This window comes from Stenella coeruleoalba (genome assembly GCF_951394435.1).
Source record: "Stenella coeruleoalba genome assembly, chromosome: 5".
NCBI lineage: Eukaryota > Metazoa > Chordata > Mammalia > Artiodactyla > Delphinidae > Stenella > Stenella coeruleoalba.
The window spans coordinates 141,805,445-141,821,574 of record NC_137150.1 but is presented as its reverse complement, the minus strand read 5'-3'; the positions used below and the strand labels follow the sequence as shown (position 1 = coordinate 141,821,574).

The 16,130-nt window shown below is 62.4% G+C and overlaps 1 protein-coding gene across 2 annotated transcripts; it reads right to left on the bottom strand.

Moving 5' to 3' along the window:
* Positions 1-8,495: 8,495 nt before the first annotated feature.
* On the bottom strand, positions 8,496-11,109 carry CRYAA (crystallin alpha A; the record flags this gene model as incomplete). 2 transcript variants are annotated; one of them, XM_079922116.1, is made up of 3 exons in its annotated part: positions 10,863-11,109; positions 9,596-9,718; positions 8,496-8,705 (listed from the first exon to the last, which is right to left on the bottom strand). In XM_079922116.1, exons 1-3 carry the CDS (start codon positions 11,049-11,051, stop codon positions 8,496-8,498), a joined length of 522 nt encoding a protein of 173 aa, XP_079778242.1. In that variant the 5' UTR covers positions 11,052-11,109. The 2 variants fall into 2 exon arrangements, with proteins under 2 accessions (XP_079778242.1, XP_079778243.1); XM_079922117.1 differs by having other exon boundaries at positions 10,812-11,084.
* Positions 11,110-16,130: the final 5,021 nt, after the last annotated feature.

Sequence of the window (16,130 nt, the reverse complement as noted above, 5' to 3'; positions counted from 1 at the left end):
AGCGCGCAGGAGAGAAGTCGCCAGCCACACGGGGAGTCACTTGGGGGCTCCCACAGCTCCCCTCCCCCAACCCCACCCCGACTCCATCACCCACTAAACCCCGGGCTCAGGGGTGGCGACCGGTGCAGCCAGGGGCAGGAAGTGCTGAGGCGGGCTGAGCCGGGGGGCCTTGGGGCAGAGGGAGAGCCGCCCAGCAGGGCCAGGGCAGAGCAGGGGGTGGCCCCAACCCCTCCCCAAAGTGGGGCTCTGGGCGCCCCACTTCTCATCCTTTTCACCCCAACTGCAGGGCCGCCTCTGCTGCCCTCCGGGGCTTCCCTAGTCACGGCCCGGCCAACACACCATAGGGTCCCCGCGGCCGTCAGGCAGGGTGTAGGCTCCTGGGGCCCGGACGGCGCTTCCCCACCTGCTGAGGCGCGCTATGGAATGTTCTCTGCCACCCTGCAGCAGGTCTCGGCCCGTTCCCGGAGACCCACATTCCCCCCGCCAGGCACATCCAGCCCCGAAACACCCAAGTCCTCAGAGCACTGGAGGAAGCGGTGTCTGAGGGGCACTGAGTTTACCACGTGGGCCCTTCCCCATCTCCCCTTGACGTCAGGCCCCGTATACAGACACACACAGAACCCACACGCCACTGCTCCCCTCTCCACGTTCTCACCAGAAGTGGGGAGCAGGGCTTGAGCCCCCATCACCCAAGGCCTGCTTCTCCTCTCTGGGCGGACAGGCCGAGGGTGGAGGTGTGTCAGGAAGCCCCCTGGGAGTGCCTGCCCCGGAGTTAGTGGCGACCCGGAGTCCCCTGGGCCTATCCCGGCCACCTGGGCCCCAGGCCTTCCCTCACCCTGCCTGCTCCCCAGTGCCCAGGGCCTAGCAAGGCCTCCTTTGCACTTGGCCTTGGGGGCCACATCCCTGGGCAAGGTTCCAGACCAGGTCCAGGACCGTCTTGCTGGCAGGGCGGGGATGTTCCCTGAGTGGCGCCCGCCGGTCTCCTGGTTCCTGGCAGGAATGTTTGGGGCCCCGTGGGCGGCAATAACCGGGCCCGGGTCAGCGGCTGCCCCACAGGTCTGTTAATAGGTGAACCATTGCCAGACACAGGACAGCGGGTCATCCATGGCTGGGCAACAGAGGGTTGCCATAGCAATGCCCAAAACAGAACCCCAGGCCTCCGAGTGTTAGGATGCAGGCTGGGCCCTGGGGGAGCCAGGGTGGGGGGCACCTCAGACGTACACATCCAACCCCAGCTCTCAAAGCAGAGGCGCGGCTGCTGAGACGGAGGCCACGGGGCAGCCTGGCCTGCGGGGGGCATCGCAGACCCCTCACTTTCCTTCACCAAGAAATCAAGGCATCACAGCATTTCCTCACAGAGGGACCTTAGGAGACCGCCCTTCCCTTCACGGCTACATCACCTCAGGTTAAGCCGGCCAGTGGCCAGGCGGGGCCCCCCACCCCAGGCCTCCTGCTGCCTGGCTCTACGTTCCTGAGCCTTTAAAGTGGGCTGGTGTCAGTCCTGCCAACCTCAGAGACTCCCGTCCTGCACCAGGAGGAGTGGTGCACCTGAAGAGCCCCAGCAGGTGAGGGCCGTGTGACCTGGGGGAGTCAGTCCTGGCCGCGGGCAGAACAGTGACCCCCAAAGAGCTGTCTCACTTCTAAACCCCAGAACCCGCAAACGCAACCTTATTTGGAAAAACCTTACATCTGTCTTTACAGATGTCATTAAGGTAAGGATCGAGATGAGATCATTCTGCATTACCCGAGCAGACCTTAAACCCAATGACTGGTGTCCTTAAAAGGAGAGCAGAGACACAGACGCGGCAAGAAGGCCACGTGACCTTGGAGGAGACAGAGACGGGACGGATGCGGCCACAAGCCAGGGATGCTGGCAGCACCGGGAGCTGGAAGAGGCCGAAGGACCCCACCCTCGAGCCCCCTGAGGCAGCGATGACCCGCCTACACCTCGATTTCACACTTCTGGCCTCCAAATAAATTTCTGTAGCTCGAAGCCGCCCAGTTTGTGGTCATCTGATACGGCAGCCCCAGGAAACCAGCACAGCCCTGCGGGACATGAGCTGCCCACCATGGGAAGCAAGTTCTACACTGGCTGCAGGACAGGCAGTGGAGAGAGTCAGGAGCACAGGAGACAGCTGGGATTCACACCCCTGCACCCCCCGGAGGCCAGGCGTCCTCAGACCCTTCGTTTAACTCGGTTTTTGACAGGAAACAAGCAGGAGCGGAAGCAGCAGCCTGGTGAGTCCCCACAAGTGAGCCCAGGAGTGAGCTCTCAGCACACAGCGGCACCAGAAAACCCCAAACATCGCTGTTAGCAGCCGTCGGGAGGAAATCGGCCCCCAGCCCCTCCAGGAACCGTTCCCTTTCATCATCAGCCAACCGCTACCAGGTCCGCGTGGGGCCGCCCAGGTCCCACCTCCCACCTCGGTGCCCCAGGTCTGATTGGTGTCCTTGGCCGGTGCCCGGCGTCCCACCCCCCAACTTAGCAAAACTCCGCAAACCCACCCTTGCGTGCAGTGAGTCTCCGTCTGAAAAGTCTTCAGAAAGCTGCGTGTTGGAGCCAGGTCTATTTGTTTTAACTGATTTCCGGCTCCAGCAGGTGGGGTGGGAGTGGGAGTGGGGGGAGTGCAGGAACGTGCTCACGGGCCCCGAGTAGCTGACAGCTCCAGGGAAGGAGCAGGCGCCCCACCCCTCACACTGCTTCCCTGTGACCTTGGGGTGCCCTTGAGCGCACCACCCCACCTCCTCTCTTGCTAATCTCTAGCAGCAGAAGGTCATCAGGTATCTCGAGCCACACAAAGATTGTCGGGTCGCCCTAAGAGCACCTTGATGGGACATGGTCTGCTGACCAGAGCACATGGGAGGGTTCTCCTCAAGGTGGAGAAACAAGCAGGAAATGTCTTTGTGTGATTGTGTCTTCAGGTACAAATCAGACACAGAGGGAAGCCAGTGAGATGTAGGAAACAGAGCCTAGAGCCTGCTCGTGTCTGTTGCAGGCACGTGGGGGTGGGGGTGGGTGTCCTCTGTGTGCACGTGTGTGTACATGGATGTGCAGGTGTTGTGCGTGTGTGTGCATGCCTGTGTGTGTGTGCGTGTGACTTGCTGTGTGTGTGTGTGTGACTTGTTCTGAGTGTATCTGTGTGTGTGCGCATGTGCACATGACTTGCTCTGTGTGTGTGCGTGTGCACACGTGTGCGTGTCCTCTATTCAGTTCTGTCTTCCTGACAGCGGTCTGCACACACAGGTGTAGGGCCGGCTCCACTCCCCTGACCCTGCAGACTCAACCCTCCGCCCAGGACCGTGGGGTAACCCCGCAGCCTGGCGAGCTCAGCATCAGGGAGCTGACCCCGACGTGGGCCAGGTAGGGGCTGCAGCCTTCCACAGGCCACCCTCATCTGGCCCTGGCCTGAGTGGGAATCCACTTCCCGCACCTCCACTCCCGTGCTGAAGGCCGAGGCAGGTACTGGAGGCAGCCACCGGCCCCTGGAAACAGGTGCAGGCCTCATCCCTCAGGTCTCACCCCTCGGGCCCCCTTTCAAACTGAGGCCTGACACGTAAGCATGAGCCTCTGGGTGTCAGCCCGCCTCCAGGCGGCCACATGCAGCATGTGGCTGGCGGGACCTCTGACCCCGTGATCCGGCCGCCTGTGTCAGGCTCTGGGGCTGCCTGCCAAGCCGAGTCCCTTCCCGGGACGTGGCAGGACCAAGGCTGCTCTGAGAGTCTTCCCAGCAGAGGCCGCGGGGGCCCGGGAGGCCGGTGGCCTGGGAGGGCTGGCATACCACGTCATTCTGTGTGGGAAGAGATCCCGCCAGAGCCGCGGGGACCCCCCAGCACAGTGCTGGCCTGCCAGGCAGAGACTGCCTCTCTTTCAGATGATTTTGCAAACGAGAAAATGAAACAAAAACTGCTTATTATAAAGAAATACCACTGGCTCCCTTTGGGGCTCTTTGTGTCTGTTTCAGTGTCCCCTGCTGGACACTGGCTTCCTGGGTCAGGATGGGGCCTCCCAGAGCGCTGCGTGGCCAGCGCAGCCCACACGAGCGAGGCCCTCTGCGGATGTGCGCTGCGGCGCTTCCCGAAGGCTGGACCCCTGAAGGTGACCTTTGAGACAAGATCCGCGCCTCCTTCCGGCGAGGTCTTGGCGGCCAAGGAAAGCCTCTGCTGCCATCTGGTGGTGAGTGTTGGAATCGCAGGACCCCGGGAGAATCTAGCTCACCACCTTCGTGAACCGGTAAGGATGGGAATCTGATACTCAGAGGGCTTGATAAATCTGCCCGTGTTCACGCAGCGAGCCGCCTGCAGAGCAACCAGCCTGGCTTCCTCAGCGCCTCCTGACTTACTGGTTAGGGGTGGGGGTAGGGGTTCCGAGGTAGGGGTTCCGAGTCCCGCCTTTGAGGTCAGGCAGAGGGGGTGGGTCCTGGCCAGGCCCTCACCGATGGGGAGCACCGGGCAAGGGACTCAGCCTCCAAGCCTGGGTTTCCTCCCTAACAGTGGAGCCTGTTACAGGCGGCTGCGCTGCTTGAGGGCTGCCAGTTGCCAGGGCGGTTGGCACAGTGCCAGGCACACAGTAGGTGCTCAGTGAATGCCCTTGCTGCTGCCGCTGCCGCTGAGGAGGACCCAGAGATCAATGCGACCTGAGCCCTGGGATGGGAGAGGCGGCCTCCAGCGAGACTGCTCTCCCCGCACTCGCCCCACCCACGGAGGCGACCACTCTGGCGTGTCCCGGATTAGCCCGGTCGTAGGTGTCTCTTGGAGAATTATGGGACACACAGACTCCTGGACTCCAGCCCCGCACGGTGCGATTTGCTGGGTCTGGGACAGGGCCCAGGAATCTGTATTCGTGCAGCACTCTGGGTGGGTCCCAAAGGCCGACAGGTTTGGGGGCTGCTGACCCATCCCACCTTCATGGTTCTGGTAGAGGGGAAAGACACGTGTCCTAGAGCGGGCAAGGCCAGGCTCTGGTGGCCCAAGGCTGTCTGGGCAGTGTCCCCCCCAGGAGAGATGTGACCAGAGGTAGACCCTTGTCACCTAACCTGGGTGAGGAGGGGCCGGCAGGCAGAGGCACAGCAGCAGGCGGTGGGGGCCTGGCACCTGCACAGGTGATGAGCTCCAGGCCCTGCATCAGTAGACGGACACGAGCTTGGGAGGAGCTTGAAGGGAGGGGGAGCAGACGGTCCTCTGGGTTCAGAAGTTCCTCCTGCAACAGCCCGAGGGACTGATACCGGTGGGAGTACCACGGTCAGGGATCTGGTGGCCGTCAGATCCCAGAGCGCGGCCGGGCAGCCGCAGCCCAAGCTGTGCTCCCTGCTTTGCATCAGTGCAGCCTCCGGTCCGGCAAGCGTCAGGCAGACTCGCCCTCAGCTCTGCAGAAGACGGCGGTCAGCTGGGTGCCTGCGCAGAGTCCGTGTGACTTGGCTGACAGCAACCATGGTGGGTGGGCCGTGCGGGGAGACTGTTCCAGAACAGACCCTAAGACGAGGAGGCTCGGACGCCAGCTGACACGGCAGCACCAGACGGGCGAAGGCCACCGGGATGCAGGCTGGGCCTCCCGGGCCCAGGAGGGGCCGACCCTGGCCCTCTGTCAATGGCCTCAGGAGCTGGTCGTGCCCCAGAGTCCCGGGCGTCTCTGAAGCTGCAGAGCAGCCGAGGGCCAGCCCTTGGGCCCCTTAGCTTGAGAAACGCCCAGGCAGGGAGGAGAGCAGGGAAGGGGCGTGTACCGCCCGGGGCCCTGGGAGGACAGCGGGACGAGGCTTTGCGTCAGGAGTCCAGGCAAGGTGGGGTCTCCCAGCGAGCTGCCATCAGGGAGTCCTCTCAGCTCCCCGCCTGGGCTGGGCCCCAGGGCTCTCTGCAAATCCCCAAGGAGCTCCATCCCGGATTCCCTGGGCCGGCTGCGTGACCTCACACCCCTCCCCAGAGGGCCAAAGTCTGCATATTCAGGTCTGCATTAGTCAGCTCGAGCCTACGCGAGGAATGCCGTAGACGGGGAGGCTTAAACAACGGAAGCTCATTTTCTCACGGTCCTGGAGGCTGGAAATCTGAGATCAAGGTGCCACAGGCGTGGCTCCTCTGAGGTCGCCCTCCTGGGCATGCAGACGGCTGTCCCCTCCCTGTGACCCCCTTGGTCATCCCTCTGTGTGTGTCTGGGTCCTAACCTCCCCTCCTTGTACGGCCACCAGCCCTATGGGGTTAGGAGCCACGCTCATGACCTCATTTTAACTTATTCACCCCTTTGGAGACCCTCATCTTCAAAATAGTCACATTCCAGGGCTTCCCTGGTGGCGCAGTGGCTGAGAGTCCGCCTGCCGATGCAGGGGACATGGGTTCATGCCCCGGTCCGGGAAGATCCCACATGCCGTGGAGTGGCTGGGCCCGTGAGCCATGGCCGCTGAGCCTGCGCGTCCGGAGCCTGTGCTCCGCAACGGGAGAGGCCGCAACAGTGAGAGGCCCGCGTACCGCAAAAAAAAAAAAAAAAAGTCACACTCTGAAATGCTGGGGGTGAGGACTTACATATGGATTTGGGGATCACAGCTCAGGCCGTTACCAGGCCTGGGCAAGAACCACAGTGAACTCAAGACCAGCAGCATCTAATGACAGGTCAGTTCTGGCTGCGGCCAGACCGACAGGACCCCTCAGCCCCCCAGACCCGGTGCAGTGATAGGCCAGGCTGTACAAAATGGAAGGCGGCCTCTGGGGTACCCGGGAGGAACAGGGACCTCAGAGACTCTGATTTTCCAAAGTACCTGCCCAGCCCCCTAGTGCAGTGGCTGTTTACGCTGCCTACCCAGGGCATGCCCTTCTCCACGGGTGTGGATGCAAAGGCAGGGCGGCGGCAGGGGGGCTTCCTGTTGGAAGGAGCCGGGGGGGGGGGTGGAAAGGAGTCTGGAGAAGCTCCCACGGGGTGAGGCCCCTTCCCTAGATGGGGCCAAACCCAGAGTGACCCCAAGCTACAAGGGCGCAAGTGTGTGTGTGTGTGTGTGTGTGTGTGTGTGTGTGTGTGTGTGTGTTCTCACACTGTGTGTTAAGCAGGGCTCACTTTTGGAAATTCTCCCATGTGCCCTCCCTGCTTGCTGTCCAGTTTCTCCCGGGAGGAGAAGCCTGGGCACCACCACAAGGAACATCCCGCTGGGCCCCATCAGGGCGCCCAGGGCCCCTGGCCTCCGCTGCCCGGGAGAGGGCCCTCCACATGGCCTGGCAACACCAGCAGTGCCCGTCCAGCCGGGACATCCGCTCGCTTCCCACTCCCGGAGGCCACATCCGGCCGCCCACTGCCCTCTACATGGTCACCGCGCAGCTGGCAGCCCCTGGCTGATCGCCCGCCCCCTGCTGGCTCCCCCGGGAGGCTGCTTGTCTCCTCCCATAGCGGGGGAGTCTGGGCACACAGCACGAAGGCCGCCCCTCTGTGTGGGGAACACTCAGACCTGGTTGCCAGAAACCCCCGAGGGCCCCGTGCCTGTTTCAGGAAGGGGGAGCCAGAGTGAGGGGGGCCCCCAGGGTGTGGTACCTAACAGAGATGGACACTTCTGATTTCCGGGGAGCAAAACCCCAAGGGAGCTGGGACAGAAGTCCCCAGGGGGAGGCCAGCGGTCAGGAAATCCCCACCTGGCACCCCAGTTCCCACACAGGGTTAGAGAAGCGAGCCCAGATCCTCTCCCTCCCAAGTCCCCCGCCCCTCCCCCCCTCCCTCCATCCCTCGGGGCTCTTGGAGGAGTCCCTCCTTCCTGCACCGGGTCTGGGAGCCAGGAGGCGACCCGGTCACTTAGAGGCAGCCGGGGCTGAACAGGGACAGGCGGACCAGTCTCCCCCGCCCCTTCGTCTCTCGCATCCCCGTTGCGGGTCCCCCCGCGCCTTCTCCATTGCTCTCCAACCCCCCCCCCACCCGCCACGAAAATAGTACGGCCAGCACACAGCACGTTGCTTGTGTCACCTGCTCTTTATTGACTGCCACGGGCTGCCTTCTCATGGGTGACCAGATGCCCCAAGAGCGGCACTACATAGAGAAGGGTTGGAGGGGAGGGGGTCTGAGAGGTGCAGCCTGCAGAGAGCCCGGGCGCACGGGAGCCCCGCCAGACGGATCTCACGGCACCTGGCTCGGCCCCGGTGAGGGCGCCTGCCACCAAGGGCTGAGACGCACCTGGCTGGCCCTGGAGACCAGAGGCCACCCAGAGATTGCTCAGCGAGGGGTGTTCTCTGACCTCCCGGCCAGCCTGGACGGCCCGCAAGCCCGGGAGGATGGGGATGCCGTCTGAGAAGCTGGGATGGCGGTCACTTCCACCGACTGGCTGGTGTTGGAATCTGGGTCACTCTGAGGTCTGAGCACCTCAGGCCAAGGCCCCGAGCTCTCCAGGCTACTCTCTCAAACCCTCATGCCCTCGGAGAAAAGGAAAAGGAAATGGAGAAGGGGGAGGCAGGGGAGACAGACGCCCCACTTTCTAGGGTTCCCCTGGAGGGATGGGTGGCGGGGCCGCAGCGGGTGGCAGCCGAGGCCGAGGCCGAGCTTAGGAGGAGGGTGCGGAGCTGGGCTTCTCCTCCCGCGACACGGGGATGGCCCGCTCGCTGTGGCCGGCATCCATGCCAGACGTGACCTTGGGGCCGGAGAAGGTCAGCATGCCGTCCGCAGACAGCGAGCAGGAGAGCGCGGACTGGTCCACGTTGGAAGGCAGGCGGTAGCGGCGGTGGAACTCACGGGAGATGTAGCCGTGGTCATCCTGGGGGGCCGGGGGAGGGCGCAGTCAGAGACGCCGCCACAGTGGGTGGCGGCCACCTCTCACAGAGGAGGGCATCCTGGACCGCACGAGGGTCAGACCCACGATACCCTCACAGGGCGTGGGCTGGACCGTGTCCAGGGCTCTGGGACCGCGCTGCATCCCTGCATACAGTCTGGGCTTGCCTGGGGCCCCTGGCTCTTCACGATAATGTCACCCCACCGTCGTGTGAGTGGTCCTGCCCCTGGCCCGGCCCTTGGGTCCAGCTATCCCTGCACCTCTGGCCTCACAGACTGCTTGGGCTCAGGTCCCTGCCATCCATCTAGCTGAGTCAGAAAGCCATGCCTCGACGTTCCCTTCTCCTGACGCCCTGGACCCAGCTTAGCCCCTGGCCCGACTCCCTCCCCTCCAGGTGGAAAGACCCAGAGCCTCGGCGTAGTGTCCGGGCATCTCCAGGGGCCCAGGAGGGGAGAACAGCAGAGGCAGTGGGGTCTCTCCCCCGCCTCCAGCTTCCCCCCTACTGGACAAAGCCCTGATCTCTGAGCTGTCCTGGCTGGGCCCCTGCCCCCTCGAGATAACGGGCTCCGGGCACTCGGGCTCCGACATGAGTCAGCTGTACCGTCCTCCCGGGAGAAGCTGGTGTGAAAACCTACGTGGCTTGGAGCTCGCTCCCTTGGTGCTGGTGTCTCCTGGGGTCTTTCCTAATCCCACCCCGTCACCCAGGGGATTTGGACAGAGCCCGGGATGCCGAGTAGCTCCTGAGTGGGGTTCCCCACAGGCCCCGCCGGCCGTTCACCTGCTGCCCAGGCCTGCTGCGGGCCCGGGGCGGCCTCCTGTCACCAGGACGGGGCCTCGCTCGGGGGTGCAGCCCCTCCCTGCGGGCCCAGGCTCACCTGCCGCTCGTTGTGCTTGCCGTGGATTTCCACGAAGTCCTCCTGCACCTTCACCGTCAGGTCCTCGGGAGAGAAGTGCTTCACGTCCAGGAAGATGACAAACTTGTCCCGGTCGGATCGCACCTGAAACCAAGTGTCCGTGTGGGTCTCCACGGGGCTGCGGCTCAGGGAGGGGGGTGGCCGGGGCTCAGTCCCCAGTCATCAGAACAGAACCTGCAGTCAAGGCTCTAAGCTCTCCGTCCACGTGCCCGGGGGGCAGAGGGACCTGGGACTCAGGCCTCTGTGGCCACTGGGCTGATAGCCGGAGCCCCGGGGCTCTGCGGCCGCCTGGTGGGTGAGGGGCTGCCTGGGTGATGGGTGTGGGCTGCGCGGCCTGTTACACATTGGTTGGTTGGCTGCTCACGTGTTGTTTGGCTGGTCGGTGGGACTGAGCACTTGGAATAAGGTCGCGGCCCTGGGGCTCTGCCCGCCTCTCTGTGAACAGCCTGGGGCTTTGTCTCTGCACACGGACGTGCACGTGACATGCCGGCAGCCTACGCAGGCTGCCCAGCTCCTCGCACAGAAACTGCTTTCGGCCGCCTCCCCCCCCACTCCCCTCGCTGGGGACGCTCCCTTGGGCTCCGTCGGCCCCAGAATGGTCGGCGCTTCACCAGCTCCGAGCAGGCCTCTGTGTTTTAGGCAGTGGTGACCCCTGGCACCTCCAGAGCACTGGACCCTGGGAGGGAAGGCCGGTGGGCTGCCTTGCCTGCCCTCGGGGCCTGGCCTTGGGCGCCCGGGCGAACTCGGGAAGAGCCCACACTCCGCAGCTCCATGGCCGCAGAGGGCTTCAGACAGGAGGCCTCCTGCCAGACCTCGCTGCTGGAGGGAAAGCGCAGCCCCAGGCCACACAGAGCTCCGTCCACCAGCGCCCGTGCCCTGGGCTGTTCCGGGGGCTCCCGGCACATGGAGGGACGGCACCAACCACATACGGGCCGTGCGCTGATGACAGGCAGCAGGCGGGCTCTTCCTCCCAGCACCCCGGGGGCACGCGAGGCTCTGCTGCGGGGTGGTCTGCCTGGCCTCTGTGCGTCCAGGACGGACGAGGTGGGCTGAGGCGGGAAAGTGGCCCCGCGGCGGTCACCAGCCGCTCCGTGAAGCAGGGCGCGGGCACGCAGCGCAGGGGTGCCGCGTCTGCCCAGGGCCGGCCCTCCCAAGCCCCCGCTTCTCGCCCGGCCACGGCCCGGCCCCCGTGCAGCCGCAGGAGGAAGCAGCGCGCAGCGGGTCTTACCTCGGAGATGCCGGAGTCCAGCACGCTGCGAAAGAGGGACTGGCGGTAGTAGGGGCTGATGGTGGAGGACAGGAAGGGCAGCAGGTCGTACTCGAAGAGCCCCTCGCCGAAGAACTGGTCGAAGAGCCGGCTAGGGTAGAAGGGGCCCAGGGCGCGTTTGAACCAGGGGTGCTGGATGGCGACGTCCATGGTGGGCGCGGACTCTGCAGGGACCCGGGGCCGGCGGGGAGTCAGGGCAGGGGCCTCTGGGCAGTGCACTGAGGACCCGGGGCGCACGCCCTCCTTATATACGGCGGGACAGAATGGAGGCATCAGGGGGATTTGTCTGGAAGGCGTGAGCTCAGGAGGGAGGCCGCCCAGTCAGCAGAAACGTGGGCTGGGCTGAGCGTGCACGTCTCCCAGCCCCGGGCTGCAGCGCTGACAGCCCAGAGCTCGGGGCGCCAGGGGAACGGCGTCCCCAGGGGGCTTCCCTGTGCGTGGCTCTGTGCCCCCCAACGCTCAGCAGGTGCTCAGCAAAGGCTCGCATCTCCCCTTTCCTGGGCGGGGGTGCTGTGTGCCAGGTAGCATGCCCGTGTCTGCATATGTGGTGCCCTGTGACCTCACGGCCACCTTACGAGAGGGAGCTCGTACCCCTGGTTCACAGACGAGGAGACTGAGGCACAGAGGCTAGACAAGTGGTCCCCGAGTCCCACCGCCACGAGGCGAGGCTGCACTGTGTTTCAGAACAGAATTACCTCCATGACTTCTTCCTGATTACAAACATTATACGTACTTGTAAAAACTCTCAACAAAGACAGAAAATGAAGAGAAGAAACTAGAAAGCGCCCGTAATTCCAGCACCGGGGGGCCCTGCTGTGGCGTCTGTGTGCATCCTGAGGGGGGGCAGCTTTGGTTTCACAAACATGGAAACCCTGCATCCCGGGGTCTCCTCTGGACACCATCCCTGAGAAGCTCGAGGCCTGGGAACAGACAGAGCCAGGGTCCTTAGAGCAGGTGCCCTGTCCCTGTTACTGGCCTGGTGACTGGTTTGCTCCCGTCTCTGTGGCCCATCCAGCTACGGCCCAGGATGCGTTCCGGGGGGACCGGCCACAGCTGGGGCACTCCTGGCTTCAAGGCTTTCATACTTTTCAGTGGCTTGGCCTCCGGGAACCTTAACTACCTCACCAGCCGCTCCACACCCGCAGCGCCCGAGGGTGCCGGGCCCGCGCCCCACCCGAGCCAGCTTCTTCATGCCCAGTCCAGACGGTGAGATGCTTCTCACTCACCCTGCGTCTCCCCAGGTCCTCGTGCAGCTTCTGACCAGCGTCCACCTCCTGTTTGTGGGGTCGGTGCACCTTCAAAGCACTCAGGATCTTTGCAAATTGACCTCCAAGCCCTGGGCCTAGTGGGCCAGGAAAGAGCACTCACCCCGTACCTAAGTGGGATTTTGTCTCACACACCTAAGAAGCAACTGGTGTCAAAAGTGGGAATTTTGGCGCCTCCCTCACACAGCCCCTCCCTAACTAGCGGTGCACAGAATCAAAGCCCCCCTCCCTGCCTTTCCGAGCACCTGTGATGTGCATCCAGCCAGTGGTAAAGGGCCCAGAAAAAACTGGAAATGCCAACCTTTGCCCTGCAAGTCTACGATTTCGGCAGGTAATTCCCTAGGGTGTCAGGCAACAAGGGCCAAACCAGGGGGCAGATAATCAATACTCTGAGGGGCGGAGGGCACTCTCCCTGCCCCAGGCCTGCCTGAGCCCACACTGATGGTGACCTCATGGTTCCTTGCAGCCACCCTAAACGGCATGTAGGTGCCAAGCCTCCCCCACTTCATAGAGAGGGAAAGTGGGGTACAGAAAGGTTAAACAGGTCACTTAGCATGGAGGAAGGGGGGGGCTCTAGCGCAGGCTGCCCACCCAGGCTGGGAGTCAACCGGGGAATGGGCAGGGCTGTGGGCGACCCCACACAGCATGGGCTGCCTGCTCCTGGGCGTGGGACAGGGGGAGGAAGGGGCACAGGCATCCAGCTGGCTGCTAAGGAGAGGGTCCAGCTGGGCCAGGCACATGGTCCGTGCGGGCCAGGGCCACACTGAAGCTGCAGACAGAAGGCAGAGGCAGCAGTAAGGGGCCCGTCTTTATGTACAATTTGATATTTTGTTCATCATGGACTTTTTGCACCCATTTTGATCTGTTTAAACATCACATTAAGATGTGATGTACCCTGATGACTGCGTTTGGTCCCTCTGACACTTGGTACGTTCTCACCTGCACCTGGCTGTCCGTGTGGTCCTTCAGACACACTGGGTCTGCAGGCAGGGGCGGGGTACAACCTCGGCCCACGGGGTGCACGGCCCAGGGTAGCTGAGGGTCCGCCAAGGTCCTTCAGACACGTAGGGATGCCCAGGCACTCACCCATGCCCCCGACCCGTGGGCTGCAGCCAGCGGGAGCCCAGAGCTGGCCTTCAGAGTAAGCCAGCAGCAAGGTGGCAAACCCAACCACGCAGGCCCCGGACAGGGGGCCCAGGACGGCCGCAGAGCCCTCGGGGACCTTTCCAACCCAAGACGACGGTGTTGTACCAGTTTCCTGCAGCTGCTGTAACAAAAGACCGCAAACTTGGCGGCTGAAAACAACACAAATGTATTACCTCGTCGTTTGGAGGTCAGAAGTCCCAATGGGTCTCACTGGGCTCAAATCAAGGTGTCGGCAGGGCTGGTCCCTCCTGCAGGCTCCAGGGGAGACTCCATTTCTTGCTTTTTCCAGCTTCCAGAGGCTGCCCATCCCTTGACCCATGTTCCTTTCCTCTGTCTTCCAAGGCAGCCGTCACATCACATCCCTCTGGCTGCCCCCCTCTGCCTCCCTCCAGTAAGGACCCTATGATTACTGAGCCCACCCGGGGAATCCAGGATCACTCCCCCAGCCTTACGGTGTGCTCTTTAAGGAACCTTATTTCCCCCCTTGCCATGTAAGGTGACACATTCACTGGTTCTGGAATCAGGGTGGGGAGGCCATTAACCACGCGCTGCAGGGAGGGAAGCACTGTGATGACAGGCGCCCTCCCTCGGGGCAGTTGGAGGGACCCTCCACTCAGGAAATGCCCACCACTAACGGCCAATACGAGCTCACGTCACTCAGAGCCACCACCTCGTTCGGGTCAACTTACATCTCCGTCAGGTGTCTGAGCCCTTCCAACTTCCTCTCCGGTTTGCTGACCTCGCCTATCGGCCAAACCTGTGGCTCACACGCGCCATGGCAGGCGGTCCAGAGCTCTGCAAAGTGGCCACAGGGATGAGAGGTGATGCGGGATGGAGTGATGGGCGACCGGCTGTTTCCAGCTCACCTGTGTGAACTCACCCTGCCTCACACCTGACCCCACACAGCCCAGACCCTCCCACCCTGGATTCTTGGAAAACAAGACCCTTTTCCTCCGGGCCTGGGTTCCTCCTTGAACTCACGGCCATGTGCTAAGGGTTGCGCTGTCTGCATCTGCAGAGATTTAAAACAATAACAACCACCCAAAAGTCCGTTCTAATCATGCAGGTGGAAAATACGCCTCCTCTTCTGTTAGTCTGAGGTCTGAGCAATCTCTACGTAATAATACGGTCCATTTTCCTTATTGGAGGGAGTGATGTCCTATAAAGTCGCCGTGAACAGTGAGCTGGTAACTACGGAGCCATTTCTCCCAGGGGAACACAGGGTCGGGTCCTACCAGCCTCTGGTCACAACATTTGCATCAGTCACTACGTGGGCAACAGAATCTTCATCGATCGCTACGTGGGCAGCATCTTCACCGATCAATACGTGAGCTTCTTTGGTGTGTGTTTCTGTACAAACACAGCTAATGTCACACGTGTGGTTGATTCGTTGACACTGAACACACGCCAGCAGCCCCATAACTCACTCCTGTATCGAAGCTCACCTGACACATGTTTTCTCCGGGGAGGCACATCCCAGCCCTCCTGCACTTGGGACACTAGACAGCCCTTCCCACTGTGCTTGGGACCATGCAAACAGTGAAGCCACAAAAAGCAGAAAAATTGGGAAACGGGACACTGAACAGACCCTGGAGAGGACGCTGCTTGCAGCACGAGCTGGAACAAGCAGGCGGAGCCGCCCTGCCACCCTCGGCTGGGGACGTGCACGTCCGGCCACTCAGATATTTCACCTCTGCCGCTCTGCTCAGTGAATGACTGTGAAAACGGCCGTGAGCATGGATTTGAGGTCAGATTTCACAGAGCAGATATTATGGACTGAATTGTGTCCCCCTCAAACTCTTATGTTGAGGTCCCAACCCCCAGTACTCAGAATGTGAACTTACTCGCAGAGGGGTCTTTTAAAGAGGTGATCAAGCTAAAATCAGGCCGCTAGGGTGGGTCCTAGTCGAATCTGATGGTGTCCTTATGAAAAGAGGACATGAGGACACAGACACACACAGGGGAAGACCTTATACAGGAGGGGGCTGGTGTCCTTATAAGGGGGGAAGAGACACCAGGGGTCCCCAAACACATGAAACACCGTGTGAGGACACAGGAGAAGACGGCGTCTACACGCCAACAGGGAGAGGCCTCAGGGGTTCCAGCCCTGCCCACACCCAGATCATGGCTTCCAGAGTCCAGACTGAGAAATAATTTCTGTTGTTTAAGCCACTCGTGCGTGGTTCTGTGGTGTGGCGGCCTGGGCACCTAACGCGGGAGACATCCTCAAACGCGGGATCCGCAAATACAAGGAGAGCCTGCATGTGTGTAACGTTCACATAAGCAGAGTGTTCTTTCTTCTCCTTCTCTAAACACGTGCTAAGTGGAGATCCCCCGGAGAACTCACGCGACACGGCCAGCTCGAGGCTGGCCCGCCCTGCTCCATGCCTTTGCTCTGGAGCCCGTTTCCAAGGTCAGGAACTGCTCAGGCTCCCGGGGCGCTTCTCACCTCCAGCCTCTGACTTCTGTGCTTAAACACGGGGCTTCAGGTTGGCAAATGACAGCCCACGTGAAGACGCAGCACCGGAGTTATCCCAGTTCTGTCACGCTGTGTGACTTCTCGCACTTTTATTGCGTGTTTAAAATATGAAACTGTGGGCTTCCCTGGTGGCGCAGTGGTTGAGAGTCCGCCTGCCGATGCAGGGGGCGCGGGTTCGTGCCCCTGTCCGGGAAGATCCCACATGCCGCGGAGCGGCTGGGCCCGTGAGCCATGGCCGCTGAGCCGGCGCGTTCGAAGCCTATGCTCTGCAACGGGAGAGGCCACAACAGTGAGAGGCCCGCGTACCACACACACACACACACACACACACACACACAC